Source organism: Polistes canadensis, unplaced genomic scaffold (assembly GCF_001313835.1).
Source record: "Polistes canadensis isolate GaletaPanama2010 unplaced genomic scaffold, ASM131383v1 scaffold_126, whole genome shotgun sequence".
NCBI classification, from domain to species: Eukaryota; Metazoa; Arthropoda; class Insecta; order Hymenoptera; family Vespidae; genus Polistes; species Polistes canadensis.
In genome coordinates, this window is record NW_014569673.1 from 280006 (window position 1) to 300478 (window position 20473).

Here is a 20473-nt window from a genome sequence, read left to right on the forward strand (position 1 = left end):
AAAAAAAAAAAAAAATAAAAAAAATATATATTGTATGTTTAGAACCTCACGCATTTTCAACTTAAATTTTGTACTTTATGTGAACCATAATATTCATAATAATAATTATAATAATAGAAATAATAAGACTATTAATAATAAACATCAAAATAATAATGTGATAATTATGATCACAAAAAAATGCTATATATATAAAATATAGAGAAATTTCAGATATTAATGAATTTATACTCACATTTAACTTTAAATTTGCTTATTTCAAGTATGTAAAAATGTGTACACCCTAATAATATTGATTTTTTTTGTCTGTATGAGCTATTATCCATCTATTGTATGTAAAAATCTATTGAAATTTTGAAATCAAAATAATTTTGTATGATTTCTTAACATTTATCCATATAAAATGAAATGTTTTAAACTATGACTTTACCTATAAATTATTAATTAATTATTATAATTACAGAGATATCTCATCTGTGAATTATCGAAAAGTGTACTTAATTCACAAGTTTTTCGTTCTTTTGATTTTGTACCTTCATAGGCGTAAAATTATTTTATTTGTATAACTTATTTAAAATTAATGTAAGGGATGTCGTAAAAGCCACTTTATCAAATAGATAAATTAGAAATTTTTGTTTGGTTGATATTTAGAGTAGTACCATCATGGGTCCATACTTCTTTTTTTTTTTAACATTGTAACTAGTGATTCAAATCTTGTGAAATGAAAAACCAAATATTATAATTCTATTTTGAAAAAAAATCAATATAAATTTTTTTGTTTTGTTTTACTTGATAAAGCGACTTTTGTAATACCCATGTATTTATTATATAATTATTTATATCTTACAAGTAAATATATACTGCATTTGTATGTTATCGTTTAACTTTCAGAGTTACATTCATTTCTTATAAAATATTTAAAACATACAATATATTATTATGTATACTGAAATAGCTATATTTCAGAAAAATTGTTTTGTGTTTTTAGCTTTAGCTTATATGAATTGAGAAACTATAATGGTAACTAAAACAGAATAGTATTACATGAGTAATACTTAAAAATTTCATTTTTACTAATAACTTTGAAAGTTAAATAAACAAAGCAGACAAATATAATATGTAGATGACATGCATTATTTGTAACATATTATTAGATTTATATACAAGAATAAAGAAGCTAAGTTCTTTCCTTTCTTATTTTATGAAGGTAATAAAAAAAAAAAAAAGCTTAAGTTATGGATAACTATGCAATCAAAATTGATTGCGCATAATGATTCAATAGTTTGTTGAATATTTTTTATCAATGTGATAAAATATCATAAATCACGAATGAACAAGGATGTAAGTCATGTGTGATTTATAAAGTCAAATTTTTGTGAAAATATCGTATAGTTACGTTGAAAAATGATTGAATGATTTTTTGTTTTTTTTAGTTTTTGTTATTTTTTTTCATTTTTCTTTTTTCATAAAAATATTTGTTATCCTAGAGATCATAGACGTGCAAATTTATTTCATAGAGCAAATTAATCTTTATTCTCACTGTTAATTTTATTTTTTCCTTGGTAACTTTTTACTCTCATTAGTACTACCGTGTAATTAAAAAAGCCAATATGTACAATTTTATGTAAAAATTTTAAATGATACTTTCCTAAAACCCATTTTTCTTAGAGATAATGCCTTTTGTAATTGCAAGGTAGAGCAGTAAGTATTTATCATCGTGCTTCATATTTTATTAATAAATAAACAATTCATAAAATTGTATCAAAAAAGGAAGAATATATATACTTAAGTGAAAATAATAAAATAACAGTGGTAGGAAAATTTTTGGTCTCCTATGATAAATTTGCACGTTTATGGTATAGAATATGAACTGAAAACTGACTTTAGATATTATTTTCTAATTTACCATAATATTTAATTACAAATGTCTTGGATAAACATTCCATTTAAGAATAATAAATTTAAAACATTTGTTAATCTGTTTGTTTTATGAATTACAATATTTTTCAAAAATGTTATGAATATCCAAAACTTGAGCACCTTATTGAAAATTAAGTAAGATGATTTACACTAAACAAAACAAATCTGGAATATCTTTTAAACTTTCTAGTAATATTAAAATTTACTTACTAAATGCTTCTGATGGTATTTGGCCACGTTTGAAGAATTCTTGAAAAGCAGATAAAGCATTTTCATAATTCCATTGAACTTCTTGCAAGCATTTTAAACTCCATTCCAGATTCATATTTGTTTGTTGACTCAATGTTACAATCATTTGTTGTTTTACAGTTTCCGACAATTCCGGAACTGTTCCTGCAGCAGCAGAGTTTGATGTTTTTGATATCGATGGTTCTTCAGACATTGGCTCTTCAGCCATTGGTTCTTCTGATATTGATTCTTTATCGGTATTGTTAAATATGAGCTTTCTTTGCGTTTCAGTTGTGTTACTGATATGTAACTGTTCATTACAAATACAGTATCCAGTTCCTTGTGGTACTATAATAAAAGTTCTATTAAAGTACCGGACATGTTCTTCTTTAGTTAGCTCTTTGAACAGTCCAGTTACTGTGACAAACATCATTCTTTCCTGTAAAATTACAAAGTTAATTAGAACAAGATAATAAAGTTAATATATATTTAAAATTTCATTTTTATATGAAAATAAGATACTTACAGTAACTAGACTAATGTCCATCGTGAATGTGTTTAAAAAGTGTTTAGTTTGTGGCATTTCAGAGATAAATGATACTACAGGCAATTTTCCTTGTTTTAGTAGTTTTTGTCTTCTATTAGCATCATTTATTCTAAATAAATTTCTGTTTTCTCCAATATAAGAGTTTAATCTGAAAAAAATGAAAAAAAAAAATGAAAAAAAAGAGAAAGAGAGAGAGAGAGAGAGAGAGAGAGAGAGAGAGAGAGAGAGAGAGAGAGAGAGATCAATTAAAATTTGATTATATGCTAAAATCGTAATTAAGCATACATTGAATAAATTATAAAATCAGATTTAGAAATATTGACTTACTTGTTGGCATTATAAGCATTAGTATTTACAGTCAAACTGAAGGATGCGTGTTCATTATAAGCATCCAATAATGGTTGACGATTGCCACTATCGTAAACCAGAAAATATTGTTGCAGAAATTGACTGGCTATTTCTTGAGCTTTAGCATTTGAAGTGAATATGCGTTGGGTAGGAGGTATTTTTGATGCATCGTCCATAACATCAAATAAGATTGGACGTGGAAGTTCTATTCCATCCTGTAAAATAAATCATATACTTAGGTTTTCTTAAATATATTAAATAGCAGTTAATTCAGTTGTTAATTTAAAACTATATCTTACTAGTCTCAGGAGCTTAGGGAACCTCTTCCGCACATCGCTGTTTTAAAAGAAAGAAAAGATAGAAGCCCGGGGGCTCCGCATTAATAAAAAAAATTAAAAACATGTGCCTTATTATTTCAGAATCTAATATTAAATATAATAGAAACTTACTATCTTTATATATGCTCATGAATTAATGCAAACTTATGTTAGAAAACATTAGAAGTATTGTTGAATATTTATACAGTTTTGAATATGTAATGAAATTAAATGAAAAATAAAAATAAATAAAAAATAAAGATCAGCATGAAATCTAAATATGTAATTAATAAATTTGAATATAAAAAAAAACATAAAATAAATGTGACAAATAAAAGATAAAACGAGCGTACGCACATATAAATTATTTTAGATAAATTTCTGGTTTGAATGACAATGTTAATATTTCAACCATACATTACCTAACATATTCACTCTGTCGGGACTTATACTTGTTGCATACTGGATTACCAGCTAATCTTAATTCTTCTAGCTTGAGATCCTTGACAACATCCAAATGATGCATTTCTCTTATCTAGAAATAAGAAAAAATTTATGAATAACACATAGTATTTTTTCCTTGTGAAACTTATAAAAAAAGAAAATATGTAATTACTTTATTGTCGCCTATGTACAATATTTTCAATTTAGGAAACTTTTTATGAAGGACGTTGAGTCTTTCAATTAAGTTCAATTTGTTTCCATCTAAATTTAAAGCCTCCAAGTTAGGGATATATTCTGCGACAATGTCCAATACAGTCATTAACATAACTGGTCGAAATAATGCACAAAAATAATCAGCAACAAGATCTGTAATATATAAAATAATAATTAATTTATTTTTAATAATATTTATACCTTTCTGTAAAGATTTGTTCATACCTGGATCTTGATGAAATTTTGACAAGTCTAACGCATTATTTTCTTGAACATATCGTTTTACCATAGCTTGCTTCATTTGTTCTTTTAATTTATCATTAATTTCACAATGAGGAAAACCTGGTTTAACTCTAACTTGAAGTTTAAAACCATCTGTGGTTGTTATTTTTCGATCACAGGCAAGAAGTGCATTTGCTGTTTTATGATCGTCAACATAAAAAACTGCTTCGGATCCCATAGTCTTATACTGTAAAATAAATTATGTGTTAAACTGCTAATAAATTATGTGAAAATATGTGAAAATAAAGTAATACTTACCATTATGGGAACGAAGGTCTCGGGAGCAATATAACTCAAAAGATTGTTTATTATGTAATCTTTTGTATACTGCTGTCCATATGGCACCTAAAGAGAAATATATATTTGTTACTATATTGTGTGTCTTGTATTTCTACCATAGCATGGTAGAAATAGGTATACATAAAGCTACGTTTAGTGTTAACCCTTTCGCTACGACAGTGTGCTCCGTCGGAGTGACGCCGCTGTACGGACCACCGTGCCGCCGCAGTAGCGGCACTGTACGGAGCGGGTCTCACGTCAGGCAGATGACGCCGTCTATAAGCGACGCTTGTACACACAGGACATCGCACGGATGTCGCCTATAAGCGACGCTCGTACATACAGGACATCGCACGTATGGATACGTGCGTGTTCGTACACGCAGGATGTCGCTCGTAGCGAAAGGGTTAATAACAAATGTATTTGAATATTAGCTGAATATCGTAGCAATAATATTTCTATAAAATCATTAGGAAAAATAAATGTGTGATGTGACAATGTATCATTGTCAAATATTAAAAGAGTTAAACAGAAAGTTGCAGAAAATTAATCTGGCATAATATAAATGTATGTATATTGTAACGTGATACTTACAATGATTTTATACCAATTAGCTTCTCCGAGGGAGAGTGGTGGTCTAGGTAGTATGCCACCTCGGAAACCTCTGGGTGGCAAAGGGCTGTTTCTTCCCCTCGATAAGCCTCGGCCTCTACCTCTAACAACAACTTGTCTGTTATTGTTGTTATTGTTATTAGAATTACCTCCCATCGGAGAATCGTCGTCTTTAAAAGCCTCTAAAAGTATTTCTCTCGCTATTCTCATATTTCTAGAGGGCCTTGGTTGTTGTTTGAACGATACACGAGGTCGAGAAGTATATCTCCCTTCCCGTCTCACGTGTCTATCATCGTGTCCTGAATCATAAAAAGAATATTAAATAATATATTGTTTTTCTAGCTTTCGATATTTATTACAGCTATTAGATATCTACTATCTTTACAAGTAAAAAAAAAATGAAAAATTCGGAAAAAATTAATTTTACTGAATAATGTAAAAATATTATTTATAGAGATAAAGTATATTATAAAAATTAAATATTAATCATTATTTCGATATATATATATATATAAGTGGAAACAAATCCAAATAATGAATAAGACATCGAGAATAAGTTTTCTTTGTTCTGAATTCACAAGCGTTGTAAAGCGTAGTTAGATCATAAATGATACTTTACCAAAGTAATGTTTATCCTCAGTATTATTCACTCGACCACCACGATTATCCCAAGTAGCTTTAGCAGATCTTTTCGGCATTTTGAGAATATTTAATATATTTTATAAACTCAAAAGTATAAAACTTGTAACCTTGCACTTGATGCACTAGGTTAGAAATTATTACGATCACCTGACGAAGAAACAACGACCAACCGACCAAGCGCACGAACTGCAATGACCGTCCCGGAAACGACTGTACATCGATGCACCACTAACGGAAATTACCAGAAAATTTTACAATTATGGGATTTTCATATTAAAGAAAAATTGAAAAAATTTCAATTTAAATATATATTTTGACAATATTAATCGGAAGAAATAAATAAAATATTTTTATAATTAATAAATATTAATAAAAAAGAAAAAAGTATTGTTGACCGCAGCGCCACTTAGTAGCCACTTTTAGAAGTTTGGATTTACATTCCCCTACATTGATGACTCCTAAGGGGGGAGAATGCAATGGGATATTTTTAGAATGACGTGTCCACTGGTTCTCAACCTGTTGTTGAAAAAACAATATGGCTGTTTTCGAAAAAAATATATTTAATAATTCTAAATTTTCAATAAAGAAATTGTTATTAACATGAATATATATAAAAAAATCAGAAAATTTATAGATGTAGGTCTTTGCATATTTTTGTTTGCATATAAATTACATAAAGATGAAAAATCGTATAGTAGATTGTAGAATAGAAATAAATAGAAAATTATAAGAATTTTAAATTTTCCATAAACAAATTCTACTATAAGTAAAATATTCAGATAATTTATTATTTTCTGCTTTTCAAATCTTTGGTAGTTTGGATATAATATTACAAACTTTTCCTCAGAACTCTGTCTTTATCTTTATTAAATCTTTTTTTAAAAATTTTGAGAAAGCTATACAAAAAGAGAAAGTTCGAAATTCAATTCCTCCTAGAGTTCAGAAAGGGATCCTATAGAAAATTTATTTGTGTAAATAGGTAAAATATCATGTGAGAATATGAAATTTCAAAAATATGAATTTTATAACAAATTTATAATCATAATAATTTACATTATTATGATTATAAAAAATATAAATAAAAATATAAATAAAATAAAGGATATAGATATAAAAAAATATAGAAATTATAAATGATATGTATAAATATTGCTTAAAAATATATTTTCATAAATTTTCGAAGTAAACTTTGAAAATACAATGACCAATAAGAATATAGTTGAGTACAATTTGATACCACGATAGCCAATCATTGAAAAATTACGTAAATATATATTGACAATGATTGGATTTAATTACAAAAAACATAAACGTCTTATCCAATCGTAGTAAACTTTTAATACGAATATTTCTGTATAAAAGAAATTGTCATTTTGATTGGAAATTCGGTTAAGATCAGTTCACACATTTTATTAAGACCAACAATGTAATCATGTTTGCAAAATAGATAATTTCTTAAAGGCTAAATTTAATGGATCGTCACTTAGTTGCTGTCATTTCTGATAATCGGCATACGATATGCCAACTCACCTACTATTATGTAGATATGAATTTTATTACAAAAGTATTAAAATTTGTGAAAAAGTATTAATTTATCATGAGCTAGAGTGACGCTTTATATATTTAAACTTATTAACGAGGGAACATATACTTTGTCACGATGGCGAACACACTTGTCGCAAGTAGTCAGGATAATACTTCGAAATTCTTAGAATCCCTCCAAGCCGATTTGAAGTTCCTTGCTTCTGAAAGTAAGAAAAAATATCCTCAAATAAAGGAAGTAAGTTACAATTACTTATATCATTTTAATACACTATGCTATTATATTACTTAAATTAAATGTAGGTTAAGTTTTAAAATGTAACGTTAGAGTTACTATTATACTAATAAGCATAATATTATGATTGTTTTTAATAGAAATAATTATATGTTGTAAATAATTCATATCAATTAACATTAATGCAATAATAGAAATTATATATTAATATGAAATCATTTTTTACAGTCATGCGAGGAAGGAATAACAAAAATAAGGTCTGCTATGAGTGCATCTGGAGGTCCAATATATTATATTGTAAATCAAATCTTATATCCTTTAGTTCAAGGTTGTGAAAGTAAAGATATAAAAATCATTAAAGTTAGTATTTTCTGATGATTATATTATTATAATTAAAAGATATCACATGAACGTCATATTATTTATACATTATTACATATTAATAATAATATTCAATTTTTTTCAGTTTTGCTTAGGTATAATGCAACGATTAATAACTCAGCAAGCTATAGATCAGAAAGGTGCTCGTTATATTACAGATACATTATGGATGCTTATGGAAACAGGGACCGAAGAAGTTAAAGTTTTACAGACTGTAACTCTTCTTCTTACAAGTAATACTATTGTTCATGGAGATACACTTGCAAGAGTAATTAGAAATATACATATATATATATATATATATCAAACTATAAAAATAAGATATGTATAATAAAACTTAATTCATTATTATCAATTGAAATTTTTACTTGCAGAATCTGGTTCTTTGCTTTAGATTGCATTTTACCAAGGATTGTACGACTATCAACACAGCAGGTGCAACAGTAAGACAATTGGTATCATTAGTATTTGAACGAGTAGTTGCAGAAGATGAACAAACGCTCGATCATCCAGAAATTGAAGAAGTTAATTTGGAGGAATTAAAAACTCCGACAAATCAAGCACCGAAAGGTCTTGGACCTTGTGCTGCTGATGCATATTTAATGTTTCAGGTAATTTCATTGATTTTTCTACCTACTTAAAAAGAGAATTGAAATTAAGATTAAATGTTTCGTATATTTTAAAGGATTTAGTACAATTGGTAAATGCTGATCAGCCATATTGGCTCATAGGGATTACTGAAATGACAAGAACATTTGGTTTAGAATTATTAGAATCTGTTTTAACCAACTTTTCATCTGTATTTTTTAAGGTATTTAAAACAAAACATGTTATTTAGATAAATTTAAGCAGAGTAAAACATTCGTAAAATAATTTTATTTTCTTTCTTTTATTTTATTTAGCATCCTGAATTTAGTTTCTTACTAAAGGAAAGAGTGTGCGCGCTTGTAATTAAATTATTTTCTCCTAATATTAAATATCGTAACTCTGTGCCAGCATCGATACAACAAGCAACGCCACTCGATAAACCTTATTTTCCGATTAGTATGCGTTTATTAAGAGTTGTGTCTATCCTCATACAGAAGTATCATTCTCTTTTGGTAAGTGTAAATAAATTCTTAACATCGGATATAAAAATATAATTCAATAATATTTTAATAAGGATTATTTTATTTCAGGTAACTGAGTGTGAAATATTCTTGTCTTTGATTGTTAAATTTTTGGATCCAGACAAGCCTACCTGGCAAAGAGCTTTAGCATTAGAAGTATTACATAAGATGACTGTACAAGCAGATCTTTTAACAAACTTTTGTGAGTGCTATGATTTGAAACCACACGCAACAAATATTTTTCAAGATATTGTAAATAGTTTAGGTGCCTATGTACATAGCCTTTTTGTTAATCCACAAATGATTGGTCAAACTGGAACAGGTAAGTACATTATAGATTTAAAAATAAAATAATATACGAATGATCAATATATATGTATATTTTTCATAGCAGCAAATACACCAATACCTCAAGGTACTGGTTCTCCAATCTTCACAGGTATGCCCGTTGGTCCTGGCATATCTCCACAACCTGGATTTTATTCACGCGGTATTTGGCTACCAGTAGTAGCATCATTTACAAGTGGACATACCAAATCTACCTAGTAAGAATGATTATTATTAAATTTTGTTAAATGTTATTTATTATTTGGCATTGCTCTGATTTAAAATTTTATTATTGCCACCACTGTTGTTATTACTGCTTTTGCTGCTATCATTCTAATAATATAATAGTAGTAGGAGCAGCAGTACTGGTATTCATAATAATAGTTATTATATATGGTTAATATTTTATTGTTGCTAATATTGAATTCTTATAAATATGATCTGTGTGATATTTACATAATTATAAGTGTAGAAAAATATGTGTTTCAGTTTGGAAATGCTTGATAAAGTTGAACCACCACAAATACCAATTGGTTATGGAATTAGTGTAGCTTATGCATGTCTATTAGATATAATACGATCAATTGCTCTTGCAATTAATGGCACAAAAGAAGAAAATGCTGAAAGTCATTATAAACCGACTGAATTTGAACAAAAATTGCATGTACAACTGATCACTTCCAGTTGGTGTGGTTTATTGGCAGCATTAAGTCCATTGATCGATGCAAGGTACTTTTCCATGGGATATTATTTTTCAAATTATTTATATTTTCTTATTAACTTGATATTTTAATAAATATCATAAAACATTTTCAGTACTGATGAATCTGCTACAGAAAATGTTTTAAAAGCAATTCAAACATATGCAGCTCTATGTGGTCAACTGGATTTGCAAAGTCCTCGTGATGCATATATTACTGCAATATGTAAAGGTTCTTTACCACCTCATTATGCCTTAACAGTACTGTATAATGCACCTCAAGGTATACCATGTGCCCGCACACAAGAATCAAATCAATATAATTTATCTATGGGTGAACCAGATCATCGACATCAAGTTGTTGCTGTTGGAACTCCTTTACCAACAGCTTCTTTACCTATTGGTATGTAAATATTTTTAAAAATTAGTTCTTTACATGTAAATGTTAAATGGTTGCTACCATGGGATTTAATGGTAGTGTAGCACTATCTCATTTCGGATAACTACAATGTGAAATGGTGCAACATACTTTTACATTTATTACATTGGGCATTACTCAAGCATGTTGCGTTATTATATGCTGAGTGATCAAATATTAAATATAATTATACTTAGGTGCACATCAAGGTCCTGTTATGTTAACTGCAAAAAATCTTCAATGTATGCGTGCATTGTTGTCATTGGCACATTGTCATGGCAGTATACTTGGTAGTGCTTGGCATTTAGTACTAACGACTCTTCAACATCTTGTTTGGATTCTTGGTTTGAAACCATCTACTGGTGGATCTCTGAAAGCTGGAAGATCTGCTGCTGATCCAAATGCAGTATTAACTAATGCTGTAATGGCAGATTTACCTGTACTTAGTGCTATGTTAAGCAGATTATTTGAAAGTAGTCAGCATCTTGATGATGTGGCTTTACACCATTTAATAGATGCTCTTTGTAAACTAAGTCACGAGGCAATGGAATTAGCATATTCAAATAGAGTATGTGTTTGATATAATTTTAAACATTGTATTTACCTTCATTAGAACATATTTTTGAGTTTATTTATATTTATTTTTTATAGGAACCATCACTTTTTGCTGTAGCTAAACTTTTAGAAACAGGACTAGTAAATTTGTCACGCGTCGAAGTTTTATGGAGACCACTTACAAATCATTTATTAGAAGTATGTCAACATCCACATATTCGTATGAGAGAATGGGGTGTTGAAGCAATAACGTATCTTGTAAAAATGGCATTACAATATAAATATCCACAACCATTGCGTGACAACCAAGTAAATTTTATAATTATTTATTATGATTAATAGTTATTAATTATTATAAAGTATATTATCTGAACGTGTGATTTACGTTTAATATTGATTATTGAATAGAAATTAATTTTGTAATTTTGTTTTTACAGAAATTACAGACATTACTTTTGGGGCCATTGTCAGAATTATCTTCAGTACATCATGGAGATGTCAGACAGCGACAATTAGAATGTGTTTTACAAATTCTTCATGGTGCTGGAGAAACACTTTTTCATGGTTGGCCACTAGTTCTTGATATTATTGGAGCAGTGTCCGATCATCATGGGTAATTATATATCATATTATAAATTTATATTGTAAAATTATATTTCATGGTTTTTATATGTGTAATAGTAATATTTACTTAAATAATAGATATTTGATTTACAAATCTTTGTTTTTGTAGTGAAGCTTTAGTACGCATTGCTTTTCAATGCCTTCAACTAGTAGTAACTGATTTCTTACCAGTAATGCCATGGCGATGTCTCCCACAATGTGTTGATACAGCAGCAAAGTTTGGATCGCAAACGCAAGAATTAAATATATCACTTACAGCTGTTGGCCTAATGGTGAGAACGTAGTTATTATTAACTGAAAATAATTAGTTTATATATATATAGTGTTGTCTAGTCTATTAAAATAAGATATTATTTAAAATCTTTCATTTTTTCTTAAACGAAGTTAATTGCTTTTCACACATATCAAGTAGAGAAAAGTATAGAATCAATATTGAAAGAGTTATTTATACATTTCAGTGGAATATAAGTGATTATTTCTATCATAATCAAGAAAAATTATGTGTTTCTTTACGTGGAGACTCGTCATCTGTATTTCCTGATTTTCCTGGTACAACAAATATTCCTCCATTTGATAAACTATGGATGTGTCTTTATGCAAGATTAGGTAAACTTTTTAGTTCTTCTCTGTATAGATTATATATTTATTATAGATTATTATTCAAATATATTTTTTCTCAAATTTATTTCTATTACACAGGTGATCTATGTGTGGATTCTCGTCCTTCTGTACGAAAATCCGCTAGTCAAACTTTATTCTCTACCATTTCTGCACATGGTAGTCTTTTACATCAGCCAACATGGCAAGCTGTGCTTTGGCAAGTTCTTTTTCCATTATTAGGTAAAGTAAGAAGCTTATCTAATTCAGCAAGCAATGAAAAAGTTGATACTGGTGGAAACATACTTATTCATCATAGTAGAAATACAGCGCAGAAACAATGGGCAGAAACACAGGTATGCATTTAATATATTCTAAAATTAATATAGAAAATTGGATATTTGATGTTTTTTAAATAAAAAGATCATTTTATAGGTTTTAACATTAAGTGGTGTTGCAAGAGTGTTTAATACAAAGCGTCAACTATTACAATTACTAGGTGATTTTCCTAGAGCTTGGTCATTACTTCTTGAATTTATAGAAAATTCTGCTCTGAGTAAAAATAACGAGGTATGCACGATCTTTTTAGTATATACTATAAAATTAAACATACGAATAAAACTTTAAGCAGATAAAAATATATAATATAAATCTTTTATAGGTATCTTTAGCAGCATTGAAATCTTTTCAAGAAATTTTATATTTACAAAAAGGATGTGATAATAATGAAGTAACGCATTCAGCTGATTCGGAAGCACTTTGGATAGTAGCATGGCGCGTTTGGCTTAATATTGGTACAGAAAGTACTACACCTCCACAAGAGAATGAAACAGAACCTTATGTTCCTTCACAAGCTTTTTTGACTGCTCTTGTTCATATATTTCCAGCTGTCTTTCAACATATTAGAAAAAAGTACGTAATTCATTATAATTAAAAAAATGTTTATCGTATTATATATAAATATATACGTAGATATTTACTTTTCTTTATTACAGATTTACAGGAACTGATTTAGATAAATTATGTGTTGTATTAAAAAATGTAGTCGCAGTTCCAGTACATGGGGAATCAACTCCTTACATTCTACCCACTGTACCAGATGTTGTTCTTACACATTTACAAGATGGTGTACTACATTCTATGGAGCTTCTTCAAAAGGTGCAATATTATTTTATTAGATAGCCCTTAGTCGGTTTGATCTTCTTGGATATCTAAAAAGTAATCAATTATAATTAGGAAGCATTGAATGGACCTGAAAACCTGAGAACAATGATAGTTTTAATATTTCTTCAATTATTAAGTTTCTCAAAGCTTGCTTGTGAAGCTCCTACTTATGGTAGAATACCAACTAAACACATTTCGCAAATTAGAGGTGTATCTGTACGTATCTTTAATTATTATTGGAACAGTTTATGGTAAGTGTTGAAGCATTTTTAAGCTGACTTCATTTATTTAGGCTGACTGGGTGATCATGAATTATGTTCCTTTTGGAGAAAAAGCATTATCCATGGTTGTAAATTTATATCAAAAGACTGCTCATGAAATGGCTGTAATTGATGGACAAGTATTGAAACATATAATAGAAGCTCTTCATGTGCCTCTCTCTATGAAGTATGCATGTCCTTCTTCAACAACATGGAAATTAGCTGTTACAAGTTTATTAGCTGTTTTGCATACTGGTTTACCATTAGCACGTAAATATCCAGAGCATTTTCAAAGCATGTGGCCTGAACTTGCAAGCACATTGGATGACTTTTTATTTCCAAAAAGGTACTGTCTTTCATCTATATTCCCCATTTAATTTATAAATAATTTTTTATAGAATTGAGAATTCAACATTTTTATATCATTTTAAGTGTAATAAATGCAGAACGTGGAGCTGAAGAAATTCAAGCGGATGAAGCTGTTGACTGTCAAGTGATGGAATTACTTAGAGATGAGGTATTACCACATTCACAATATATACCTCATCAATTTATTTTGCGAGTTGTTATGCTTCTAAACAAAGGATCTATACATTCTGCGACTACAGTGAATATTGGTAATATTATTGTTATATGCTTGTAATCATAAGAAATGATTTATTTTTTAATAATACATTTACATTTGTTAGAAAAAGAAATATTAATATATGATTATAGAAAGCAGCGGTGAAGCAAAGTTAAGGGAAGAATTTGCAAAAACATGTTTTGAAACATTATTACAATTTTCTCTATTGGATGGATTAAATAATGAATTGGAACCTGACTCTAATAAAACCTTAGAAAATGATGAAGGTGGAGTAGCGGGTCGTTTAGCAGTTACTGCACTTTTACATAGATTCCAAGAAGTTCTACGGAGATTCATTGAAAATGAAAGGCGCAGTGGGAAATGTCCATTACCTAGGTAACAGTATCAATATGATTTAGAAAATAAGATTGGATATTTATAAATATATACCCGAATATATATCAGATGATATTTCTTACGCAAATTTTGAACAATATAAATTATAAGCATTTTTTTTATACCTGTAAAATACTTTTTTATGGTGTCATTTTCTAGGTACAGATTATCGGAAATATCATTCGTTTTAAAAGCCGTTGCTACACTTGTAATATCACTTAAAAAAGCTCCTCCTAATAAAGGTATAACACGTTAAATATAATATTTATTTCTATAGAATTATAATATTAATCTAGAGAATATTGTTATTATATGTAAATTAAAAACAACATTGTATGTTTCAGTTGATAGATCTGTGTGGGAACAATTAATTGCATTATATCCATGCTTGGTAGAATGTACAATTGCATCTGCTTCTGGACAAGTTACTCGTTCTTTACGTGAGGCTCTATTACAATATCATGATTTGTTAAAACCACCTTTAAACAACACACCAACTTCAACTGGTGTCTGACCACTGTATTCATTTCTATTGAAATGTAATATTGACACGTCATACTACAAAGTAATCAAATATCGTAAATACGTGAGATATATTTAATGTAATTTTATTTGTATATTATGGGCATTTACTTAGAGCACGACAATTAGATAAATATCTTTACTACATTGATTTATGAAATCAATGCATATATGTTTTGTAGTATAAAAGAGGATAAGTGACAATGGGAGTTGAAATTTGTATAAATTTTTTAGCAAAACGCGTCTATACATAATGCTTGGCAATCAAAAATAAGCTAATATGAATTTCTTAATATAATTCATAACAATTATAGTAGTACCTGCAATAGCAAATATTATACACATATAGCATAAATTTACAATTGTGCTAAAAGTAAAATTATATTGTCGATATATTTTCCTTTATTTTCTTTTTCTTGCAAATTTTATTTAGTTTTAAGAAAATATTTTAACGAAGATGTTATATGAATCAACGAAAGTTTATTTAAAATAAAACAAACTTTAGTTTATTTCATCAAAATTACTCGTAAAAATTAATAGATATCATGCATCTTGTAACATAATTTATAATCAATGTCGAATAACATATATACATACTATTATATACAATTATACACATGGATGCGTGTGTCGATGATTAAAAAGGTAGTTAGGTAAATATACAAAAAAAAAATAAAGTTGAATAATTTATTTTTATTTTATTTCGTACTAATATGATTCATAATTTGAATTCTTTTCGAAACGATGCGTGTAACTTATGCTACTTTCATATACACTGAAGTCATATATACGTAAATACATATGCTATATACATGAACGCATATACGTATACGCATATTTTTCAATCGTGTATATATTTGGTCTCATGGCTGGCTTTTTCAAATCGATAGTGTAAATATGAGATACTAGACAATTACGTCTATGTATTAATTACAAGACTATTTTATAAAATGTATGACGTTGATACCTAATATAATTACTTTTATGTAATATCATAAGCATAAGTTGTAAATAAACTCATGCAAATTCAATAAATATCATAGCCATTAATATATAATTTTATCCTATATAATTTTTACATATATATGCTTATGCGTTATTTTTCCTTTCCTTTTTTTCTTATTTCATAGAGGTATTAACAATTAAAAACTTATAAGAGACACATTTCAAAATGTCATTTTTATTTAATGATGTATACACTCATGTTATAATGATAATATTATTATAGTTTACGACAGATTAGACAATATATAAATGATTATTCCACAGCAGAAAAAAGAACGAATACTCCTTGATATGCCCTTTTCTTTGATATTGCATTATGATACTGCGTATATATAATTATATTGGTCATAAACATAGTATCATAGCTATGAAACAGAGCATATTTCATTATATTGTTAATAAAAATACCAATTTTAAATAAGAACTATTGCTTTTAATATATATATAATAAATATTTTTCAGAGATAATAAGATTTATAAAAAGTGTTTGTTGTATGTGTACCGTAAAAGCTTAAAAATAATTATTTCTCAAAATCTTATCATTTTTAAAGTAGTTTTATATTCTTGTTTTATGTTAAAAATATACTCTGTTTATTTGTAGCATGTATTTCTTGTGATTTAATCAACGATCAAATATTTTGTAAATATATATAATCAAAAAACAAAAAATATTTTTAAACAAACAAAGATCCGGGCATTAAAAATAAAACTATAATAATGTGTTCACTTATATACGACTTGTACCATTCACGATTTATTGAATTATAGAGAATAGATTGCAATTTTATATCAGACTCTGAAACATATAGATGCGTATAATAATTTCATCTTAATAACTATAATTTTGCAAGCTAACAATAAGTATTTCTTTCCCATGTATTAAGATCAAATTTATTCGCTTATAATTGAGTGTAATGTACGCCATGTGCGGCATACACGGATGCACACTAACATGAAGCACAGTCAGTGAAATTGCTTTTACTGAAAAATGTATTTTGCATATACGTATTATTTAATAGCGAGTAAGAGAAATTTAAGAGACTAACTATTTTCCAAATTAGCATCTATAAATATTTTAATGACATACTTGTAACTGTTTATATAACTAAGAAAATAAATAATAATTCACAATATATCTTCTTGAAACGAGCGGATATTTTTCTAATTTTAAGCTTCTTATATATTATATCTAAAAGTTCAGTAGTTAAATCTAGAAGTTTAGTGACACGAAGAAATTACATTAATTAAAGCCACCTATACACATTGATTTATGGATGTTTGCATATAGATACGTTATTACGTAATATTATAATATTGACATTTTCCATTTGATTTTATTGACATTAAGTAATATGGTCATTCATTATTCTCCTTTTCTTACATAATAAAATGTGTTATATTTAAAGGCAAGATTACATTGAGTTTAATATGTTGAGAGCGCAATAAAGAAAAATGATATATGGAAGTATTTGTGTAAATATAATATTTTCTTTTATATGACTTACACAAAAATGATGGAGAAATTTATATTAATATATATTCCTTAAACATTGCTTATTCCACTAATAAAATCAAGAATTTTATCATATATGAAAAAAAATCTAAATAGAGACAATCAATGTAATTTATAATCTTGATAAAATTTAGATCTTTTCATATTCTGCGCGAAAATACAATATTTGTGCATGATTTAATAAAGGTAATTTTATTCTATTCATACTAAATGAAATATATATTTATATTTACATTTAAATGCATATAAAATATATAGATTACAAGTTATCATTTAAACAAATATAGTATTCTATAAAAAATATACGGAAAGCATGTGTAATATATATATTTTGTTTTCTTCATAACAATAGTAAGAGATAGTTGTATATTATAAATTAAAATTTATAAAAAAATAATCAAACTTATCATTGATTTTAAGAGATACATACATAGATTGTGTGATGCCATTGTAGAAAGAAAATATGATTATTCTAAGCATGCTTTTTTATTTGTCTCTTAATTAATAATATTATTAATTTATTAATTTTAATTTTCATTTTTACTGTTAATTATTGTCAGTAGTTTAGATTGCAGTTTTGTTTAATATTACAATAAATTAGATTACTTGTAGGATCAATGTTTTTCAATAAAATTTAAATTATAATTACGTATTATTTTGATAATACAAAATAATATTTGTAATTTATAATCGATTGAATATACTTTTTTCAATTAATTTTTGCTTTAACTTTTGTTAGCAGAAGTTTCAGCAAAACATTAATCAATTGTACTGTAAAATAACATTTATAAGACTACATTTGCTATACAGTTACAAAATGAAATCTCTATTCTTGTATCTAACAATTACAAATATTGTACACTACCACATCATAAAACACAACACGCTTAGATTACACTTTCCTTATTATATTATCTATATTTAATTTTATTGTCATATATTTGTAATTTGTTATATTTTATTGTAGGCATTTATAGCCGATATTTATTAATCGATAAAGCTTTTCAGGCGAAAAACCTGAGTAGTTGCGTATTATCATTATTATTTTAGATTTGAAATTACTAAAATTTAAAACGAAGGATTGCACTCTTCGTTTAATAATAAATTAACAATAACTTAACAAATTCTAATAATAATTGCTTTATATCATACTTAAAGAATAATTTCAATTGTCTCTTATAATAAATTAATTATATTTCTTATTTATATATATTTATACAAAAAAACAAAAAAGATATTCGAGAAAGAAAAAGAACAATATGAAAATAAATAAATAACGGAAAAAGGAAAATACAAAAGAAAAAACAAAAAAAGAATATTTCAATATAAATTATTTTTTAGTGCAACTCTAAAATAAAAATGATTGTAGATAAATTACAATTTATGTTGTATGTTCGCGCGTACGTGTGTAATTATTTTTTTTTTGTTCTTCTTCTTCTTCTTTTTTTTTTTTCTTCTGCGAACTCAGTCATATTGTATTATTGTAATAATATATCGAACACGTTTACGCGGCATTTATTAATGAGAGAGTGCGAATACACATGTACGTATATTACGATAGTGTAAACGCGCACGTGCGCATATACTACAAATTGTTAATTAAGATTACTCTTCAGATATAGCAATATACATTGAATTTGTATATTTATATCCATTTAATTAAGCCAGATTTGTATTATGCAGATAATATTGTCGTTTATAAGGCATAATGTAAGCTTTGAATTATTCATTCTCTAAAATCCCATTGTTCTCATTTCTAATGTATTTTTTTTTCCATTTTTTTTTTTAATATTTATTTATGATAATTAATGTTTAAGATTGCATGTGTTAAATATGTAACCAATCGTGTGCCATATTAAGATTTTGTATTGTTTTTTCTTTCTTTTTTCTTCTTCTTCTTCTTCTTTTTCTTTTTCTTTTTCTTCTCTTGTAGTTTTATTATAGTAATTTTTAGAGAACAGTCTCAAGTAGTGTATCAGGCACTGATAATAATAAGTCATGTCTACAAATTGTAACTAAAGAATTATAATTTTCTGAATTTGTGTATATTTTGATAGATATGCGGGTGTGTTTGTTTGTATGCGTATGTGTGTATATATGAGAGTATATAAATAAATAATTCTCAAAATTAACTATTATTATATCGTATAAATATTAAAAGATTATACATTCTCTTATAGAAAAAAAATAAGAAACAAATTAATCGAGATATTTATATATTTAACAAAAACAAATAATATGATTGCGCAATGAATTAATCATTCGTATCGTAAAAGTGCATTATCGTGCTTAATATTATGTTTAAAATAATTATTATTACAGATAAATAAGAACTTTAGAGAAGATACCGCGTTTTTTTTATATATATATATATTAAGTGTGAGAAAATAAAATTAATATTATTGTTCTCATATTTTTTTTGGAAAAAAAAAAATGTATCCTAAGAGTAGGTAACCAATTCTTATAGATTCTTGCATTGTCAAATTGTATAAGCTTTGTAGTATGTACATGAATATATGAGAATTTGCAATTACATTACTTACACACGTGCTTTTTTACAAGCTTTCTCTTAAGAATAATTATTGTCTTCTTTTTTGCAGTTTTTAAATACACGCATATAATGTGCACTGCAATCACTTGATTTTTTTTTTTCTCTTTTTTTTTAAAATGATATATCATAGTAATTTCAATATATATATATGTATATTGAATTAAATATACTATAAAT

General features: G+C 27.0%; 2 protein-coding genes across 4 annotated transcripts; one reads left to right on the forward strand and one right to left on the reverse strand.

The window, feature by feature from the left end:
* Positions 1-1119: 1119 nt before the first annotated feature.
* Positions 1120-6130, reverse strand: LOC106788138 (nuclear RNA export factor 1-like). Its single transcript, XM_014751138.1, has 10 exons — positions 5810-6130; positions 5173-5489; positions 4558-4644; positions 4243-4486; positions 3977-4170; positions 3783-3895; positions 3343-3379; positions 3023-3258; positions 2675-2843; positions 1120-2587 (listed from the first exon to the last, which is right to left on the reverse strand). The coding sequence occupies exons 1-10, from the start codon at positions 5886-5888 to the stop codon at positions 2123-2125; spliced, it is 1941 nt and encodes a 646-aa protein (XP_014606624.1). The 5' UTR covers positions 5889-6130; the 3' UTR covers positions 1120-2122.
* Positions 6131-7277: 1147 nt separating this feature from the next.
* Positions 7278-16273, forward strand: LOC106788132 (protein MON2 homolog). 3 transcript variants are annotated; one of them, XM_014751124.1, is made up of 25 exons: positions 7278-7612; positions 7838-7969; positions 8076-8258; positions 8365-8601; positions 8676-8801; positions 8893-9090; positions 9169-9421; positions 9491-9644; positions 9916-10155; positions 10243-10529; positions 10742-11112; positions 11196-11408; positions 11537-11712; positions 11833-11995; positions 12182-12329; positions 12423-12676; positions 12756-12890; positions 12982-13232; positions 13316-13478; positions 13557-13700; positions 13777-14090; positions 14177-14361; positions 14462-14705; positions 14871-14947; positions 15050-16273. In XM_014751124.1, exons 1-25 carry the CDS (start codon positions 7493-7495, stop codon positions 15217-15219), a joined length of 4938 nt encoding a protein of 1645 aa, XP_014606610.1. In that variant the 5' UTR covers positions 7278-7492; the 3' UTR covers positions 15220-16273. The 3 variants fall into 3 exon arrangements, with proteins under 3 accessions (XP_014606610.1, XP_014606608.1, XP_014606609.1); XM_014751122.1 differs by having other exon boundaries at positions 7279-7612; positions 14865-14947; XM_014751123.1 differs by having other exon boundaries at positions 7279-7612; positions 9494-9644; positions 14865-14947.
* Positions 16274-20473: the final 4200 nt, after the last annotated feature.